Source organism: Balearica regulorum, chromosome 4 (assembly GCF_011004875.1).
Source record: "Balearica regulorum gibbericeps isolate bBalReg1 chromosome 4, bBalReg1.pri, whole genome shotgun sequence".
Classification (NCBI taxonomy): domain Eukaryota; kingdom Metazoa; phylum Chordata; class Aves; order Gruiformes; family Gruidae; genus Balearica; species Balearica regulorum.
In genome coordinates, this window is record NC_046187.1 from 22,590,557 (window position 1) to 22,611,546 (window position 20,990).

General features: G+C 43.4%; 1 protein-coding gene across 20 annotated transcripts in view; it reads right to left on the minus strand.

Moving 5' to 3' along the window:
- Positions 1-9,751, minus strand: part of EPHA5 (EPH receptor A5) — a 226,705-nt gene extending 216,954 nt beyond the window's left edge. For 19 of the 20 annotated variants that reach the window (XM_075751394.1, XM_075751393.1, XM_075751404.1 and 16 more), the window contains exon 1: positions 9,491-9,751. In XM_075751394.1, coding sequence (XP_075607509.1) covers positions 9,491-9,617 — 127 coding nt within the window. In that variant the 5' untranslated portion in view covers positions 9,618-9,751. The remainder of the gene's footprint in view (positions 1-9,490) is intronic. The other variant, XM_075751395.1, reaches the window with a different exon arrangement.
- Positions 9,752-20,990: the final 11,239 nt, after the last annotated feature.

The following is a 20,990-nucleotide window of genomic DNA, read 5'->3' on the forward strand; positions in this document are numbered from 1 at the left end:
AGAAACCTCTCACAAAAATACTCACACACTGCCAATTAAGCACAAGGTGAAACGCTCTGCTGGATGGGGGTCAAGGTGCACGACAAGATGCAACAGCAGCGCTTTGCACCAAACCCTCATCGGGAGGTCTCCTGAAGAGCATCGCAGGCTTTGCATGAAGCTTCACGCCTCTGCTCTCCTCCTTTTTCCCTCTGCCCAAGGCAGGGGGTATAGCTGCCAAACACATCATCATTAACGGAGCTGGTTTCTCCTTACACTGCATACCACACCATCCTTCCTCCTGTGCTCCCGGAGTTCACAGCACTACCAAGACACACTGACTGCAGAGGACTCTTCATCATCATGAGTCAAAGTTTTCCTGCTTCATAAATCTTCACTGGTTTTATTGCAGTATTGTTGCCATTCATTTTCCAACTGTTTTCCCTGTTGTGCCAAGTATTTCTTCAAGAAGTATAAATCCAAGGCACTCCAACAAGTGACAGTCAAAAATAATCCAAGAAAGCAAAAACAAATGAAAAAAACAAACTCTTGAAAGAAATCAAAGTCATCAGGGAGCAGATGTTTTGAATTAATTAGCTACACTGATTTGGGACAAAACACATACAGGCAAGAACCTCTGAAACATTTCCATCAGTGGAAATGAGCTACATCGGAGTGCAAGCTGTAGCAGTACCTATTATTTATAGCCCACTGGAGGAAGAAAATATACACTACTTAATGAACTCGCAAACTAATATTAACTGCAGATTTATATTTTATTATGTTGGCTTCATTCTGCTCCAAGTTTTCTCAGGATTCCCTTTTATAGCAAGAGCCAAAACGCTAGAATCTGCAACACAGATTCATAGGTTTTTAGGGCCAGATGGACAACTGCAGTCATAACAGCCAGAGAGTTTTACCCAGTAATTTCTGCATTACGTTTGTAATTTGTTTGAACACACTGTTTTACAAGGGGTGTAATATTGCCTTTTGACAAAGTTTTTTGAGTTGGCTGCATTCTTCCCTGCAGGCACAGCACCGGCTGTAGCACCAGGGAGTGGGACCCAAAGCTCACTTTGAGAACCGGACCCGGTAAAATAAATAGGAAACTGCAGATTTTTTCCTTACAAGGACTTGCACTCAAGACAAAAGGCAGTCATTTGTTCTTCCCACCATACATAACTTAAAAGCAGAAGTGGTCAGGACATTATTAGCTTGACACCAAAGTGCCTGGAAACTTAAAAACTCCAGTATGGTTTGCTCTTTTTTTAATGGCAAACAGTCCCATTCCCACCAAAATCACAATTTAATTGAAAAGGTTTTATTCACTGTGAAGAAAGTCAGTAAAATACTTCTAGCCCCACTCATAAGACCCACTGGAAACAACACTGTACCAGCATAGTAGCTGATCTCCAAGCTGGCTGCAGCACAAATCTTTTGGGGAAGCCATCTGGGCAAGTATCACCCTGCCATTAAGAATGAAAAAGAAGCTTCCACTGAAGGCAAGATACAACCAGCACTTGCAACCAGCAACCTGACAACCAGCCTGCACAGAGAAACAAAATACCAGTGCTGCCTGCAGACCCAGGGTCTCCAACCACTGCCAAGGCATCTGCAAGCTGCTGAAGGAGGCAGGCAGTTTCTTCAAGACACTACTTAAAGCAAGCACCTTATTATGCACACACACAACGTCAAGCCCTAAAATCCAAACAGCTTCCCACTGCAATCAAAACACCTGCTGGCAGTGCTGAGATGAAATCTCACCTTCTTCCCTAAATCAGAACATTACCAGATAAAAGCAACACAGTCTCCGTTCCTGAAAGGTATCCCAAAGGACATGGAGATCAAGTTCTGTTATGCATATAACTAAACTCAACAAAAGGAAAGAAACTCGGCGCAGACACATCCAGAGCTGTCAAGGCTGTCAGCTTTCACTATCAGTGGACTCGCAAGACCTCACTGTCCAGCACCAATAAAGCCTTCCTGTTGACAATAATGACTACTCTGCTGCCACTGAGTTCACTCAAGTAGAAAAAAAAGGAACTGACATAATGCTTAGATAGCATTCAGGAGCAAAAAAAATGTTTAAGATGATCTATTGGCTTTTCAGGGGGGTTGACAGTTTATCCCTTCTATTTCTGTTGAGGGAAGAGGGTGGAGGTTGCTAGTGGGAACAGCACATTGCCGACACATTTTAGGAAGAAATTGTGTGTGAACGTTAGTAAAGCAAAGATGGATATACCAAAATGAATGGGGTTTTTTTCCCAGAAATTAACTTACAAAGGCAAGTATGCTGATAATTTCCCCAAGTAGTTTCACTGGTTTGGGACATGCAAAACAGTTAAAAAAGCGATACAAGTCCACCCAGAAACTGCACATTACTGATGCTGAATAATTCATTTCCTCCCAAGTATTTCTCTATCCCCTCAGAGAATTACAAAGTTCAAACTGGTTGTTCTGACCTCTTTCTAACATTAAGTCATCCAGGTTGGCAAGACTCTTCAATACTGCCCCCTGCAACAAAATGAAGCAGCTGGCACAAAAGCCTGCAGCGTCCTATCCTCTCTGCTACAGGCTAAATACCAGCTACACAGGCACCTAAAGCCAGAAGCTCTCAACTTCTGCAGGGGGCTGTTTCCTCTCTATGCACACCCCCAAGCACAGTTTGCTCAGGACCACACCAGCTGAGCCCCCACTGATGCTCAGGAGCTTGCTGGGGGAAGACAAGAGGCAGGAGCTACCTTCTCCCTCAGGGCTGCCAGACCAGCTCATGCAGGTATTCCCTGATCTGCTGTGACAGTACATGCCACATCACCTTCTCCAGGAGGCGTCCTTCCAGCTAGCAGTCACCTGAACAGCTCTACCTGGTCAAAGTCCTCCTAACATACCTCCTGCACAACTCAAATACCAGGGAAGAGGGAGAGAAAAGGAGAGTGTTTCCCACAACCAACACCCCCAGTGAAACAGTCACGGCATGCACTGAATGCTCCCATGGCAATTATTCTGGCCCAAAGCATTTTCAGTCCTCTTTGCAAAGCAGAAGCAGCAAGGCTGTGCTCATACGTACAGCCCAGGGCAGCCTGCAGGTCCCAGCACCCTTGTCCACAGCAGACAACGTGTCTCTGCGCCTCTGCAAACAGCCACCCATCACCTCCCATCTCTCAAACCCAGAGGTCAAGTGCTGTGAATCGCAGTGCTTACATTTCCTCCCAACTACCTTCCTTGCAGAAGACAGGGATAGATAATTGCTTTCTACTTCCAAGAGGATAAGCGCATTAAACCTTCGGAGAGACTCAGATACTGCACTGACCAAAGCCATAGCAAATACCAAAACTGAGACTGTAAGAGATATCATAGGTCAAAGACACAACTAATAGGGTAACAAATTCCTAGAGAGAGCTAAGCTACTGAAGGCCAGCGCTCACAGCTGGCTGTGAAAGCAACTGGGGGAGCAAACACTTTCACCTCGGCAAAGCCTGTCACCTCAATGTTCAGCTGGTCGCAGAGCAGAGTGAGGGACGGGCACAACATGAACACAGAGGACAGTCGGTCTCTCTGTTCTGCCTGTGCCAAAAACCAGGGACATCTTAAGAACAAAATATATTTTCAAAGGAAAAAAGGACTCTCTACTAGCTTTTAAAATATGCAATTTTACAGCAGAGATCAAAGAAAATGAGTTTAATAAAAAGTTATTAAAAAAATTGTTCACTCCAATGCAATCATTAACACAGTATTTCTGCGATATTCTCTGAGTAAAGAAAAATACGTAGTTCAAGTTCATCCTGGCTGAAATGAGGCCCCATCTTTCACCAGCACTTATGGTCAGTGAGAAAGGTGCACTTATGACAAATATTTCAATTCTGTGTTTAGATGTCTTACTACAAGCATAAGATTGGGGGGTTTTAAAACCTTTTTAAAGGATAGCAGGCTGAGTATCTGCTCAAGAGATGCACTGAATGCTGTTTCCTCCATAGCACTGAATAACTAAGAAATTCAGTGCTTCTACAAAGTGACAATCTGTGTGCGTTTGGTTTGTTACATCTCATTTTGCCCTTGATCCATGAACACATTCAGATTTATTTCCTAAAGAGGAAGTGAAAAAAAAAATTGCCAAAAAAGTCTGTTTTCTTTTTATTTTGGGGCCGGGTCTCACTTCCTGACATTCCTGAGCAACATTGAAAGCTCATCTCTATTCAAGAATATACATACCTGCACACTTACAGGAACAGACCGCTAAAAATGGAGCTCCAAGTCAGAAAGACTGGGGGGGATCTAACAACCCCATTTCTGCTCAAGACCCTAAAGCCAACAAGGTCCAACACCATCACTCAGCTGAGCAACCTCAGATGGACCTTCCCAGGTCACGGGCTTTGCGCTCGCTCAGCGCATGCTGGAAACAAGGATTCCTGCAGAAGCAGTGCAGAAATCCTCAGAACAATAAAGCGGAAAACCGGCGAGATCAGAGAGCAAGGCACCAATAATAAACTGTCCTGGCTTTGCAATTTCTGCCAGATTTTACAAAATCCTGCTCCCACCTTCCTCCCACCCCCAGAGTCTGCTGCAAAGCACTTTGTATTTTAGTGCAACGAATAAACATTTCTTTACAAGTGAGATTTTGTTTTCTTATTTAACAGAGAACAGCAGACATGGAGATGGTATACTGGAGCTAAAAAGTGAGGTAGCAGTGGGAGAGTTAACGGTGGAGGGGAAAGAAGCTGTCAGACAAGCCCACTAACTCTTCCCTTTCTCCCATGGTACCTGCCAGTTTACCCATCTGTAAATTGATGTGCAAATAGCTGCTTTATACATCAAATTATGGTGCCAACATTTACGATACTATAAGCAGATGGTCTGTCAGTGGTTACGTTTCAGACAGTTTGCCTGTTTTCCACTATTTATTACAATTTTTAAGATAAGCTTCAAAAGGAAAAAAGGTACTATCTTGGAGTCAATCTTTCCTATTGTTTATTTCCCTCTTTTTAAACGTGTCATTAGGCAGCAATGCTTTTAGTAATACACTTAAAAGTGCTGCGTTCCAAATGTTGTTTTACTGTCAAAAGGATAGTAGTTTCCATTTTAAAGCCATGATTGAGTCATTCTAAACCTCCCAAAAAGCCATACATCACACATCAGACTGATCCGAAAAGACCATTAGACATGAGCTGTCCTTCCTCATACCAGTAATTCCGCTGCAGTAAATTTAAAAGTTAATGGGATTACTCCTGTGAGTAAAATAAACACATGGCACTGAGGCTACGCTCTGCTATCACGGAAAGCACACAGGGAACCATTTCCAATACATGAAATAAAAAACAGATAACTCCTCAAAGCCTCCTTACGAAGCACTGTGAGCAGACTGAAATGTGTCCAAACTTACCCATTCTGCGTACACAAAAGGTATGTGCATGCTAGCATTACTTAATACCTACAGAAATACACAAAATGCAATAGCTGTGTGAATGCATGGCATACAAAGGCAAGTTACTAAGAGCAACCTAATAAGCAAAATTTTTTACACAAAGCATTAGACTAATTGAAATACACTGATATGAAAATTAAGACTATTTTCACACCTGCTTCTACTAAATACACAAAAAAACCTCCTTGAAAAATACTTCACTCACTGATTAAATATAGACATTGTGATGTTATACCTAAATATGCATTTATCAGTGTGTCATGACACAGAAATTGTGTGTGTTGTTTCATAGTCGCATATAAGTCAACACACTGAGAACAGGTAGGCTCATTCCAGGCTCTGGCATGCATAGTCTGCAAATTACGACCCCCCTTTATCTTTGCCTGCGCCAGACCCACTCCTGTAACTATACTCATTTAGTCATTAAAATTAAAAATTATACATTAAGAGAAACTGAGCTTCAAAAAACCCTGGAAGAATTAAAAAGAAAAGGACCAAACGCAAGAGTTTGTAACTAAAGAATATCCTTCTAGTCTTAAAACAAATACAACACATTACAAAGTCAGACTCATTTTGTCTTTCTCACCTTTGTCTGTTTAAGTCAATGTCATTATTTCAAACTGTATTTCTTTTGATTTGCTTAACGCTATACTTCACTGTTACAGCACTGCCACATCAGCACGCAATTCTGCTGAAAAGCCCTAAAATGAAATATACTTAGTATTTAACGACAGTTATGGAAGTATGATGTGGAGTTACTTTGTTGCAATCAATCAGATGTATGTACTCCATTCTTTTAATAATTTGCCCACATGACACTTTTTAAGGTCATCTGGGTGATGTCCAAATGAGATCTGCAAACCAATCCAAATCCACAGGCAATACATAACAAATCATGAAGTTGGGGAGTGGGGGGGTGTCTTTAAACAATTCCTTCGTTCATTCTGTGGTTTACACAAATAATTTATACAAGCCACTTCCCAAACCCTAGTACTTAAAACAGAAAGATTTAACACACATGCATTTTTAAGCTAAGGGAAGTGCAGGAAGCCCAGTCACATACTGCAGGGCTGCCTCTCACACCCTATTATCATAGGGAAGGCATGTTAAAGTAATAATGCATTTCAAAATGGTGTAATACTTTTGCTGTACTCTTTGGAATATTTTCTCTGTGACTAATTTCTGAATTCGTAAAAGCAGTCAAAGGGAAGAAGGAAATCTCCGGGGTTCTAATCAATGAACTCTGCTAAAGAGTTAAAAATAATGTCTAAACAGAAAATGCATGAATTAGCATTGAGCCTTCATCTTTCACTATATGCTTTGCTTTTAATATATAAACTGAGAAAAGGTGACTGAAATCAAAATCCATTTTATTTCACTATTATAGGAAAATCTGGGGGAGAATCAATTCAGTTTTCCCAATGTATATTGTTCAATCCATACCTGGAGATATCTATGAAGGTGATCAGGTTTATGATACAGGCTGGACACTCAATACTTCCCCATAAAAATGGCAGGAGCTTCTGAAACTCAACTGCCCTTGCAAAAAGCTATTTCCATGCTAAGGAACCCAAACACTGAATTTACTTTTTTCCTTCCAAATCTTAACCTAGATTTTTAAAGCATTTTCCCCTAAGTGTCCCTCTGCTAGAGGGTAAAACAGAAAATCACACACTGTGAATTGCTAGCTGTATATATCTCATCCTACAAACTCACTGTGTATTACAGTAAGACTTAGAGAAACAAAAAAATGTGATGCAGGGTTAAAGAAAAAAGTAATCATGAGAATTTGTCATCCTCTATGCAACTACATACATGTTACATACCTACAGAGCACAGGGTATCAACTAGTTGTTTAAGCACGGTGAGTACGATAAGGGATAATAAAAACAAAACCCAGAAAAACCAATATTGCCAACTTTAGAAAATATTATTCACAGGTCTAAGATGGCTACCTCTATCCGAGCAAAAGTAAAGTTCCCAACCAGGTGAATATGACAACTAACCCCAGGGGAAGACCTCTCTCATCAGAGCCCAGAAGCAGCCAAACTGAACTTTTCAAACCCAAACCAGTGACAAGTGTCAGCAGCATGCGGCTAGGCAGGCGGACTTCAGCATCTGAGGTTTCTCATGCATTAGGCTTCACGAACTGCAGGGTGAGCCGTTCCCAGAAGCGGAGCTGTTCAGTAGTAATTGGCAAAGGAGACATGCTGTGAGAAGCACTTGTCAAATAATGCTTGTTTACAAATAAATCTCCTAGCAGCGAAGGATAGTGGTGACTGAGTAAGTTCAGGTCCACAGTCAGACCCCTCCTACCAGTAGTCTTTTAGCTTTGCATTTACTGAAGAGACAGAAATTAGAGAGCAGCAGTCAGAAAAGTAGGGCGAGAGAGACCGCGAAGCAAGTGCTCACACTGCTCATCATTACTGTAATATTCCTGCAACCTCCCTGTAAAGATGCCACTAAACCCGCTTGCTAGGCAGTTTCATTAATCCTTCCAGTACTATTTCCTATCGTGTAAAAGTCCTATTCTGCAGCTGCCTGTTCGGGCGGAGACACCTCTGCTCTCGGTGAACAGTCCCGTTGACTCCGTCAGTACTACCCAGATTTTCCAAGAAGCGGCAAGGATGACCGAGACGGGGCTCAGAGCATCAGCCGGTCTCCGGACACTGTATCGGGGCAGACCGGAGCACCAGGACAGCATCCCTCCCAGGAGGCAGGGGAGGAACAGGGAAAGCTCTTTGAAGGCAGCCACACGATCTCCCCAGCATCACTCCCACGGGTGAAATCATCCGAAATCATGCAGGGGCAGAAGGATCGGGCCCACTGTTATCTAACCAAGTCAAAGCCAAAGCCATTTCCATCATCCCCCAAACCAATGCACTTCCTGAACATTTGGTATCTTCACACACAGAGGAACAGCGTTTTCCCCTTCCTCTGCACTTTTTTCTTTAAGAAAACTGCGATTCACATTATTCTCTCTCTCCCCAAAATAAATTACAACTAGCTGGTTACCTCAGGCCATATCTTTGAAATTCTGGTACGGTTTTCCTTCACCAACCCCTGCACACCTCCTCCCTCTAAAGGAGTTTCACAAATAATTACGGTGCATCACGAAGCCAGCCTGCTACGAGCCGGCGGCATCCCCTTCGGATGCTGAACTTCTCCACCCATTGCTTTCACATTACAGCCTGCTCGCGGATCCAAAGTAATAATCAAAACCCCCAGGCAGTGCCCACACCACGTATGGAGAAAAAAACAGTCCGGTTTGAAAGCCTGGAAGTACCCTGCTAGACAAGAAGCCTGGATACGTGTTTTTGGCTACTGGCCTCACAGAAAGTAAACGTATTAAAAAAACCCCGTCCCCAGCGGCCGCGCTCCGCTGCCTTGCGGGTTAAATACCGGCACCTCCGCGGCTTCCTCTCCTTTTCACGTATGTATTTTAAGCCACGAAGTAAGCGCACTGCGGCCAGCGCTCGCAGGGCTCCCCGCCGGCAGCCTCCCCCAGCCCGCCCCGGCCGGCGCCGCTCCCGCTCCGCCTGAGCGCACCCCCGCAAGACCCCCCGCCCCGTGCAAAGCCCTGCAGTTCCAGCCGTGCAACCCGCCCCATGCAAAGCCCTGCAAACCCACCCGCGCGAATGCACCTGTGCAACTCCACCCGCGCAAACCGCTAGGAAACACAGCCGTGCAAAGGCACCTATACAACACACACACACACACACCCCCGGCACACACACCCCCCCAAAAACCAAAAACCCATTGCAAAAAGCGCCCGTGGCAAGGCATCTCCGCAAACCCACCCATGCAAGCCTGCCCGCGCCCTGAGGCAGCGCTGCCTCCCCCTCCCGACCCGGGGGGCGCGCAGCGGCCGCTGCCGCTTCCCTTCCCCGGGACCCCCCCTCGGCCCTATCGGCCAGTGTCGCCCGCTTCCCCTGGCGCGGCATCCGCCTGCCCGCGGGCAGAGCCCACCTTCACCTCCCCCAAAATGTTCCAAAATTGAGTCAGATGGGCCCGAAGAAGCGCACCGCCGGGCAGCCCCCCTCTCCTCGGCGGGCGCTGCCCCGACGGCCCGGCCGCCCCGTCCCCGCTCACCCTCGCTGCCGGGGCTGGCCAGCAGACTCCGGAGCGCGGCGCACAGCAGCAACGGCAGGAGGCACGTCCAACCGGGAGCCGGCGCCCCGGCGCGGCCGGCCCAGCCGCCTGCGCCCCGCGGCCCCATCCCGCCGCCCCTCAACGCATGGGGCGGCGGCTCCCCCCCGGCGCTGCCCGCTCGGGTCGGCTCGGGACGGGGCGGGCTGGCAGCGCGACTCGGCTCCGCTCCGCTCCCGTCCAGCCGCCGACGCGACTGGGGAGCCGGGGGGCGGGGATGGGGGAGGCGGCCCCGCGCCGCTGCAGAGACGCCCCCGACGGGGCGGACCCGCCGCCGTCGCCATCCCGTGCGGGAGCCGGCTCCTACCGCGCCTCAGGGCGCCCCGGGGCGCAGCGGGGATGGCAGCTAAGATGGCTGTCCTGCCCTGAGAAACCCCCCAGAGCCGCGCTGTCCGCGGGGAGAGCGGCCGGCAGCGCTGTCCCTGCGAGGCGTCCCTCGGGCCCCGGGAAGCCCCGGTGCTCCCCGCAACCGCCACGGGTCACGGTCCCCAAAACTTCCCCCGCCCTCAACCCACAGAGCTGGGGAAGCCGCGATTTCACAGGGTGGGCAAGCCTGACAGGAAGGCTCGTCCCCGGCCAGGAAAGCAGAAATGCCAGAAATTCCATAATGGAGCCAATAGAAAGATGATTTTCAGGTGTATTTTACCTCAGGTCACCACCAGAGCACAGCTTTGACTCCAACACTGACAACTAGTTTCATAGTTTTCACTGAGGTGGGGGTTTTGGGGTTTGGTTTTTTTGTTTTGTTTTTTTTTAAAGACCTCAGAGCCCACTTCACCTTCCTAAAAAAAAACCCCAAAAATATCAAAAGTATGAGAAATTAATTCCTGGAGGTTTATTCACCCACATCAGTTCCTCCCCTGAGGGGACCACCTCCAGATAAGCTGATGAAGACAAAGCCCCAGCCTTGCAGGTGCACAAGCAGCAAGTCAAGGTTGACCAAAACCCTCCTCACCTGGTGCTGCCTCCTCCAGTCTCCATTTCACCCTACTGCCAAGATTTGGGCCTTCTCATTTACACTAAAAAGGGCAGTAACCAAAGGTTGAGCACTCTTTCTCCAGGGGGCAAGGCTCAGGACCAGGGCTCCAAACAGGTTGCAATCAAAATTACAAAATCCCCAAAGCCAGTTTTAAGAGGACAAGTAGTCTTTGACTGGGGAACTGCCGATAACACAGCTCTCTATACCACCATTGCTCATTTTTTATTCATAAGTAGCTGGACAATATGTTTCTTTGTGCTCTTGCACCATATACAAACCTCAGCTACTGCCAAAACATAAACCGTCCTGAGCTGTACATGTATATTATTTTAAAAAGTGTTTGCTCCTTTTGCAAAAGGATTTTCTACCTTGAGTTATTCAACATTTTTACTGCCACCAGGAGGACAAGGAAGGGGCTTTGCTTTACAACATGAGGTACATCACTAAAGTTGCTGGCCAAATGAAAAGCATGGCATGCATCTGTTTACAGCAGTGCATCAGATTTTCGCTTTTCAAATATCCTACTACTCTGTATTTCAAAAGGCACTAAGGTTTGCTGTCGGACTACCCCAGCATAAAGCTGCATGGCTGGATCCTCAGCTAGGATAAATCACAACTGAACATCTGTCCCCAGCTCTGCATCAGTTTTAGGATGGGAGTAGCACCACATAGTGTACTCATTTCTAGGGATTTGCCATCTGTAGTAGCAGTGGTAAGTTTTGCCACCCAGAAATAAGGGCAATGCAGGAAAACATCATCAGAAACAGCACCTTGCTAGCATAGTAAAAAGGATCAGATGGCAAAGAACAAGTAAAATGCCAAGTTGGATGGGAGCCTCCGCTGGCCAAGGGGCAAGACTGCTGCAGCTAGACAAGTGTCTTATCACAATCTCATGTCAAACTGTTGTTTGCTCCCGATTTTCAGCTACTATTTGACAGTCATTAACTGCTGTTTGGACTGCCAGGCTTATAATTTAGAGGCATTTCAGACGATATGTTAGTGACATCTTAATTTTCTAGGAAACACTGAGATGAGCTTCATATGATTCATAAGCTATTTAAGAATAGCAACCATGCTCTAGGTTTCATCCTAGCTGCCTTTTTTTCTTGCAGGAAAACAGCTCTTATTCCATGACATTTGTTTTGTTCTGCACCCTGGATGTGGCACATGAAGGATGTCCCAGCCTCATCTCCCAGGACATCATTGAGTACTGATAAGAAAAATAAATACAGCCTTATAAAAGGGTTATTGCCTTATCCCCCAAATGGAGGGTATTACAACTTTATGCACTCTCTAGTGGGTCCTATTTGGTGGGGGCTCAGTCTTCTGCAACTCTCCTCCTGGTTTTGCCACCAATCTTATTAGTAATCTGCAGCAGGCAATTTTCTCCTGCCTTTTGCCAGGAAGAACCCAGTGGGCTCTTAAAAAAAAAGGTCAGAAATTTTAGCAAAGTGCTGCAGCATGCCTGGTAGCCTTGATAGGTAATCACAGAGAAGCTGGACAATCTGATGGGATCCCTTCCTATCTCCCACCAAAGAGTATAGTATATCTTTTATTGCTTTGAGTAAATTAACTCTAAAAATCACAAGGTGTGGGTCACAAACTATTCAGGAACCTCAACCATCTCAGGCTCATGCCATTTCTCCCCATATCCAGCCCGTATTGTGTTAGTTTCAAATTTTTCTTCCTGCAGCTCATTAATTAATTTCTGCCCCTTACATTTATGCCTTTTCACCTATGCAAACAGCATTGCCTCTTAATCATCGCTCAGTTAAGGTCTGTATTTCATCCTATATGTCTTTCTCATGAGTCATTGCTATAGAGTGTTAGTAATACTGTTACACTCCAAACTCCCTCCAGTTTTCCCAACATTTCCCTCATAACAGTTTGCCCAGAAGTGTAATCATACTAAAGCCATAATAAACAACTATCACTAAAATGGTTTTGCATATAGTGTCTGAAACTGAAATGACAGCTTTGCCCCATGTAACTTGCCATTTCCTATCTAATTTGCTGTCAGCTATTACACATATTTTAAACTATTTATTAAACCAGACATCTTTGGAGTTACTGCATTTCAGATTATTTCACTTAGATATGCAAAAGCTCATTTTTCCAAGTTTAATTTAACTTCTCTCCCACGTACATAGTTCCCTTCATATAATTTCTGTGTTCTGACTGGCTTCTAATTCTGCATTCCCAATTAATTTTGTTAGTGTGTTGTTTATCCTATCATCAACAGGATACACTTGAACAATAGATTAGTCTATCCTTCAGATTATTTCAGGAACCAAAAACTGCCAAACAAATCCATTCCCTGTATCATTTACTGAAGTGTAAGGGCATAATACTTACTACATCTCTGTATTCAATAGGGGCCACCACCTGAGAAAAGATTCAATTTCATACTTTAAATTTAAGTGTAAACAGTCCCACTAAAGCCATTTCTTCATTGCATTAATGGAATAGAAGCCCCACTGTAATGCAACAAACTGTTTAATTAGTTAGGCATATAAGCATTTCCATTTTCCTTTGAAAAGTCCTTTTCTTTCAAAAGAGTCAGGGAAGATGACACCTTTAAGGAATATCCTCATGAAATTTAGTAATTAGTTTTTGTTTTTTCCCCACGAGCCCTTTGAAACAGAAGAGTTGCCTTCTATTCAAAAACTAAATGCATATTAAAAGCAAAAGCAATCTGGGAGCAGCTAAGCAGCTTTGCATAGTAGATATATTTGGATTTGTACCATGAACGCAACTACAATTTTAACACAAAATGGCTGTGTTCAATAAACACCACAGCAGCCTGTGCAGGACTGCAGAAAGCAATAGTCAGAGCCCAAGCGGACAACAGAAAAATCTGTTACCCAGAGCCAGCAAGGACAGGGAAGTTAAACATCAAGTCCAGGTGGGCCACCCCTCGGCCAGACGAGGTACATCAGTGACTATGCCCCTCGGTCACTGCTGAAATCTTCATACTTGAGTACAGAGAAAGATATTAAGCAACGAAACAGTATTCGCATGAAGAAAAATGAGCAAGTGGTAAATAAAGCATTGCCTGTGCAAGTTCACAACCCAGCTACTTGTATGGTCTCAGCACCAATTTGTCCTTTGCCACCCTCACAAAACACAGGAGCTACTGGCAACTGTGCACTTAGGAAAATCCGCTTACTTTATTTAGAGCCTGAAATTAGATCCAAAGCCATGAAAATCCATGGGAAAAGCATGTGAATATTTGTTTCAGTCAGAAAAGAAAGGCTTAGAGAAAGCATGATGTTTCCACCTGGCATTTCATTTTGGAGTGCTTCATCACCAACCCTTGGTCCCAGTAACAGTTCTTCCAAAGCCCCCTGACCTGGCAGCACGCTCTCCCATTTGCAAATGCTGTGTCACTACTCCCTTCTCTCACTGCCATGTGGTGACCCCATGGAGCCAGATCCCAGGTGTTAAAAAAACATTCTTCATCTGCAAGTAAAGGAATAGCCCCTGGCCTGGAAGGCTCAATGTATATCACTTCACATGCCAATCTGGATTAGACTGATCAGGAAAATAATCCAGATCAGATATGGAAGTACACACTTGTGAGCATGAAGAGGAGCAGCAGCAGATACAGCTGGCAGTACTTGCAGCCTACCCACTACTTAGCAAGTATTGAGGTGTTTCTTTGCATCATACCAGAGGAGAGCATTAAAGGGAACAAATGAAATGGCTTTGCAGAGATTTATGGAGATTTTCTAATGCAGAAAGTGGAGCACAGGAGAAAGTGCAAAGGCTAATTTGATTACATTGTTAGCCCTGTATAAATTTAATAATGGACTTGCTTCCACATTTCTCATCGTAAGCTCTGTACATGCATCCACTAACTGCAATAGCTCAGCACCTTATGCTCTTGAATCAGTCTTCCCAACCCACCTCTGTGAGGAAGAGTGCTACTACTCTTGCACAGGTAGAAGCAAAGGAGATGTTAAAGATCCAAATAAAAACTACTGAATTGATTATGGCTCCTCTAGATCAGGGACAATGTTCTTAAAATATTAATGAAATTATCTTATTCTTGTATCAGAGTAAGAATCAGCAGATATTAAGAGGAACCGGTTTATCTCCCCAAGACATACAGTCATGAGCTTTAGCAGATACTGCACAAGCTCAGGCAAGTGACTTGGGTACTTTTGCAAGTATCACAGTGCTTTGTGAAAAGCTAGCCCTTGAGTAACTTGCTCAAGGTCACACAGAAGGTGTGTGGCAGACCTGAATCAAGCTCAAAAGCTATTAGAGCATCCATTTGCTTTTCATTCTCACTTTTCCTTTTCCGGCATGTCATTTTGGATCAGGATCTACGCCAGCAAATGTGGACATTACTGTAGTTCAAGGGTTCACTTTCAGCACTTCACTCATTAAATGCACACTCTTTCAAGGTACAAACACAATAATGGATATAATGATTAAAATCACTATATTAGTGTATCATTTAATAGTGAAGAACATTAATCTCCTGCATACAGCACTGTCCAGAACTCAGTTCCTTTCTGAACTATGTTTCATAAGGTCAATAATGCCTTCTTTAATTTCTAGGGGCAGTCTGAATGGCTACCCTGAATTTCTTTGATTATAGGCAGACTAGTTTCGTTAACTCAAGCTACTGCCCTGTATTCCACACTGAGGCCAACTGTGTCTATTCTCCTCTTGTTTGAGGAAAGCAAATCCATTTCATCTTGCCTTGCTCCTCCAAGCATAGCTGTTTGATACTGACTTCTCTATTTCAACCTACCCCCTAATGATTTCCTAAATAAATCACATCATTGTCAGTCACTTCATATCTCAGATACTTGCAAATGCTTAGCAATTTCAGCTGCCAACACATTCATTTATGTTCTTGTGAGATGGCATCTGGATCACAGCTATAGTATTTGAGTCCTTTCCATCAGCTAATTGCAACTGTTTTTGAAATACAGGAGCATATTTATTTCTCTCCTTCCTCTGCAGTGTTCAAGTTCTGCCTTTAGGTAGGCCTTGTATTCCAAACTCAGAAATACTTAGCTTGCAAAACTCCAGTGTCTACTCAGAGAAGTGCTTCAGCAAGTATAAATATTTTTTTGGCATGTGCTTTGTTAAGTAATTTTTAAACAACAGAGTGACAAGGTAGGATCAGGGCCAGCTTTCTGGGACAGACTGCCTCGTGACAAATTCTGATACAAATACTGCCCAGTGACATACAATCCATGTGTTTCCCACTGTCACACTCAGCTTTCCGTGTTTCTTCCCCTAACTCATCCAAGAATTCCAAACAAAATACTACTCAAAAGAGCTTACCTGTGCTAGATTTTGAAAAATGCAAAGAAAAGGCCAAAAATCCAGCATCCACCTTTCATACACAAACCTCCCAAATTGAAGGTCTAGCTATCATAAGGAGGCAAACCTTCCAGGCAGTCTTCTGCTCATTACCAGGAAAAGCTGTTCCTTCCATACCAGAAGAGCTGGAGCAATTAGGTGGTATTGCAATCAAGCTACAAGACTCGGTGCATTGATATAAGTATTTCCTTCCAACACAGACAACCCTGAATGATCCTGAGGAAGCTATTTCTCAGTTGAGAGTATACCTTTACTCAATGCTCAATAATGGGGTCCCAAATGAGGTCCAAGTAAAGTCCTTTTAACAAAGAAGACGTGCTTTAAAGGGTCAGCATTATACCTGAGGTGAGGCTGAAGGAGATTACCATCCAGCCTGGCTCTTGCACCATGACTATCACAGTAGCATTTTTGCATTACTGTTCATTGGTAGTGTGGTTTAACAACCCAAGCAGTATCCTGGGAACCAGACAAGCCAAACCCAATGCTTGCAACCACTGGTGTGCCTTACTTCACCTCCCCGTTGTTCTGAGTCCGCCCCTTCCCTTGCTGGACACCCTTTGCCTTCTCTTTCAAGCAGGACTGCCTTTTAACATAACTATTGGCCATGCCTACTTGTCACCCAACTCCCCATAGAAGCCCTTCTTGTTACCTTTGACATCCCTTGTCAGATCCAATTCCAGCTGGACATTGACTTTCCTAACCTCATCTCTGCATGCTCAGACAGCGTGTTTGTATTCATTACAGATTTCACTGAAGTATCACCCGAACTGGACAGTACTGGACTGTAAACAAACCATCTGCATCATGGCATGGCTATAAATGAAAACTGGCAGCTTGTTACCAGTTATTTCTCCTTTTATAGCTTCTCCTCCTTGCTCTCTAAACTTCATCCCCCTGTCTGTCTCTTGTGAGATCTTCTGGGCCATGGCACCTTTGCTTAATCTCCACTCAATTCACCCTTTGGTAGGTTCTGCCTTCCCACGTGTGCACTCCCAGACACTTCAGTCTGCCTCTGTTTTCTGCCTTTAATTCTGCCCGCAGCTAAACAGAAGAGTAGGTGATTACAATTTCATTCAATCAGGAGGTGAAGGAGATGGAGGCACATGCACAGCAAGTTGAGAAAGGAGTGGCAATCAGATTACAGCTATAGCCTAGAGCAGAATACTTCATAATGTGAATTTATAATGGGTCTCTAGTCTAGGGCACATAACAGACATTTTACCCAGAGTGCAATAGTCATCCAAAGACATTTACTTCAGGAAATACTGACCCTGGTATAAACATTTAAACTTTAATAAAACCATTACAGATGCACTGATTGCATAGCTCCTTTAGACAGTGAAGCTACATAGGGAAGTGAATAATAAAATAAGCAAGATGAACAGAAGTCATTATCAGGCCACTTACATAAAGATTTACTGAAAACTCACCCTTAGTATGGCTTTTGGTCAATGCATTATCCATATCCAAGAACTAGTTACTGAACAATAACCATCTCAAAACATATCCCATCTTAGACACACATTGTCCTCTGCAGATCAGTATTTAAAGAAGTTGAATCAAGAATCAGTATCTTCACTCTCATTTCATATTCACAGTATCCAGATTCCTTACACATCTCAATGTAGCATTAAATTAAGACATAACATCATATTTTTGGGGGGCTACATGTTGTTTCTACACATGCTCAGAACCACTTCGACACTAACTAGCAAGTTGTGTTTAAATAAGACAAGTTAGTTTGTCATATTTCAAGTGGCAAACATGACTGCCTACAGAGTAAAAAAAAAAAAAAAAAAAACAAACAAAAAAAACAAACGATAAAAAAGCATTTATGGGGAGGGAAGAGTCCAGCTGGGAAATGCAAATCTACCTCTCTGTCCTGCTAACCTAACTAGTTGACCAGTCATTTACATTTTTCATCTTTCTGGACAGACTCAGATAGAATTATTCCATGCCAAACGAACATTTCAACACTAAACAAGCTTTCTCTGTGTTTTGAGGGAAGCATCAAGTCCACAGTCCCTCCTTTGTGCCCTGACCAAAAGGAAGTTACACAGATCATATGAGCACCTCAGAGCTACAGGTAAACATCCAGGAGAGAGACAGGGATTTGCATCAAGCATTATTCCCTGGCCAGCACAAGCATGTGCACCAAGGATGAGTGTAAAATGCTGTGCAAAGGGACTGATCATTGCAGAGGGCAGCAGTTGACACTTCTGTTCTCTGCTGTTTTGTTGCTGGTGGGTGTTGCAAATTTGTTTCCTCCATACCAAGCTCTCCCCATTTTGTTTACAGCAGACTCCATCCCATTAACTCTCTTCACAACCACCACCCCAGAAACTGGCCACCTACACATTAGGTACCTGCTCTGGGTCTGAGTTAGCCCCTAATCTGGAAGGTGGGAGCACATTCACATCATGTCAGCATCCGTGGAGAAGAGGCTGCTGCAGGTATACTCAACACCTCCAGAAGAACAGAGCAGGCTTAGTTTATTTTTAGATTAGTAGCTAGTTTCTCAATATTTGAGTGTCATCCCCCAACAAACACCGGAGGCAGAAAAACATACTGTGAGTAGAAAAAATTGACAGGAGAGCTACACCAGCCGTAAGACCTCACTTGGGCACTGTTGAGCATGGGAGAAGACACTCCTACTTCCGATGCCATGTTTACAAAGCAATACAGCTCTCTCCACTCTTCAACTGACCTTTTCCTAGGACTGATCCAAGACCTTGTATGAAATTCTAAAACCAAAAAACCTCAACACCTCCCAATAAAAATACAAGGCCAACTTCTGTCATTTATTTCTCTACCATCCCTATCTGAATCAGCCCTCAGTGCTCTGCTGGAAGGAAAGCTAATGGTGCCAAGCACAGAAAAAATCCTTGACACTCAAACAAAGCAACTATGTTTACACTAGAAGCAGTAGGAGACACGTGAGGTCACTTAAACATGTTAATACCTCATATCATCCTACACTGAATGCAATTACTCAGTTTTTGCCTAGGTCTGTTCTTTCTTTGTCCTGACACTAAAGCAAGCCAGACTTTCTGTGGGATTGCCACTGATTTGCTCTGGTCTTAATATATACATAGCTATACATAGATAGCTTGATAATCCATTGGCAAACTACAGGTTATAGTTACCTTTTGCCTTCTCCATTGAGACCAAAGGTTTGTCTCCATGTATTTAGCTAGCTCCTTGCACGTTTCCTGCTTTGACTGGGAATTGTTCTCTTCTGATTCTCAAACCCATCTAGGTTATATCTGGGTTCCACAAGATCAATCTTAGCTTAATTGCATTTGGCTAGCAACTCAGTCCTGTCATCTCGGTCAAGTTTTATTCACAAAAAAATTAATCTTCTATTCTATACAGAAGTCCAGTGCTCTGAACACTCTGTCATTTCCTGACTTCACATTAAGAAAGCATGTGCTTGCTCACACACCAAGCAGGGTTGGACTCTAAGTGGAGGCTTCAAAGCCATTTGGAAAACAGCATCCTTGAATTGACTCAAGTAGTCCATTTCCAGCAAGTCAGTCCCAGGAGAAGTTCTGAGCCCCTTATTCACCTCATGTTTTTCAACACATACCTCCTTTCAGAAGAGAGCTTTATCACTCCCTCCCCAGCTCCGTGTGAGCACCAGGGTAAGGGCAATAAGCAGCAGAACAGATGCTGTGGCAGGAGTGTGTTTACACGAAGCTGCTGACAGCAGATGCCAGCTTGTAAAATTAGCCAATAAAAATACCAGCATCACTGTTTACAACTACTCTGAGCAAGACGGGCTGCCAGCAAACTGGAAATCACATTACACTGACACGCCAGGTTAGAGATACAGCATTTGGCAAAGCGTCATCATTTTTAGGCTACCAGAAGTGGGTTTCTCATTCAAGTAGAAGGGATTCAACCAAGAGCTGCCCAGCAGTCTCAATCCTTCTCACTTTTGCATTCCAAAATAATCCTATTTAATGTTAAAACATAAAAGAACCAGAAATACTGTAACTAAGAAACCACATGTATCAGTAGCTACTGAAAGCTTTTTTTACCCTACTATTCTGGTCAAACTGGAAATTGAGCAACAAGTATACAGCAAGTATGTTATAGAGCAGGAAGCTGTTACCTGAACTTAAACCCTTTCAGTACTTTTTGTAACCGCAAATGTAATAAAAAAAAAATCCTAATTGTGCACAAAATTGTTGTCTACAGCTTGCCCATGTAGATCTGGAGATGCTCAGACCGATCCTTTCAGAAGGTTAAAATAATACTAAAATTTTCCCCAGTTAATTATCATTAATCCTTCCGAGCCATTTAAAACACTATTAAGACAAGCATCTAGACTGAAGAAATTTAAAACCTTCCAGAAAATTAAAATTATGTTTTTAAACATAACACTGCCTATAGTCAGAACAACCTCCTTCCATAGTGTCAGATAAAGACAAGTTTTAGAATCTTTTTTTCCTGTCCATTAATTTCCCTGCATTGGAAAATATCCACCTTCATTAAAGTCTCAATTAATACCATCTATACTATTCTCAACTATGAAACTAGAATTATAAAGGGAAATATTAAAGAACCAAGATATTTCAGAGACTAAGTCTGAGAACAAGTTTAGTCAGTTATTACTTTTATTTTAAACAAACACATAAATTCAGTCCTCTGAAAAAATATTCACTTTATAAATGGTTAATAAACTACAAATAGCTTCTGTAAGCCTCTTTTAGGCATGCACAAGAAGTTTTAAAAAAGGTAAGTAAAGCACCTAGAAGAGTTAGAAATATTATAAGCCATGATTAAAAGTAGTCTCTTTTCCTCTATAATCAAAGACTGACATCAGTTAATAACATAACATACATTTGGAATGTATCCATGAAACCACAACACTAGAGTAACCATATGCCTACAATACCTTTTCCACAAGAAATACCAAACAGCTTCAGTCTTCTGTATTACAAACAAACACAAGATAAATAAAACCAAAAGAATAAAACTGAAGTGCTGAAATCCTGTTGCTAGTGAATTGAATAAGATGAAATTCAAAGACTTCAAATGAAGCCAGCATTTTCTTCAATACACTGAAAAAGCTAACAAACATGACCTACCCCAACACTTAATACAAAAATA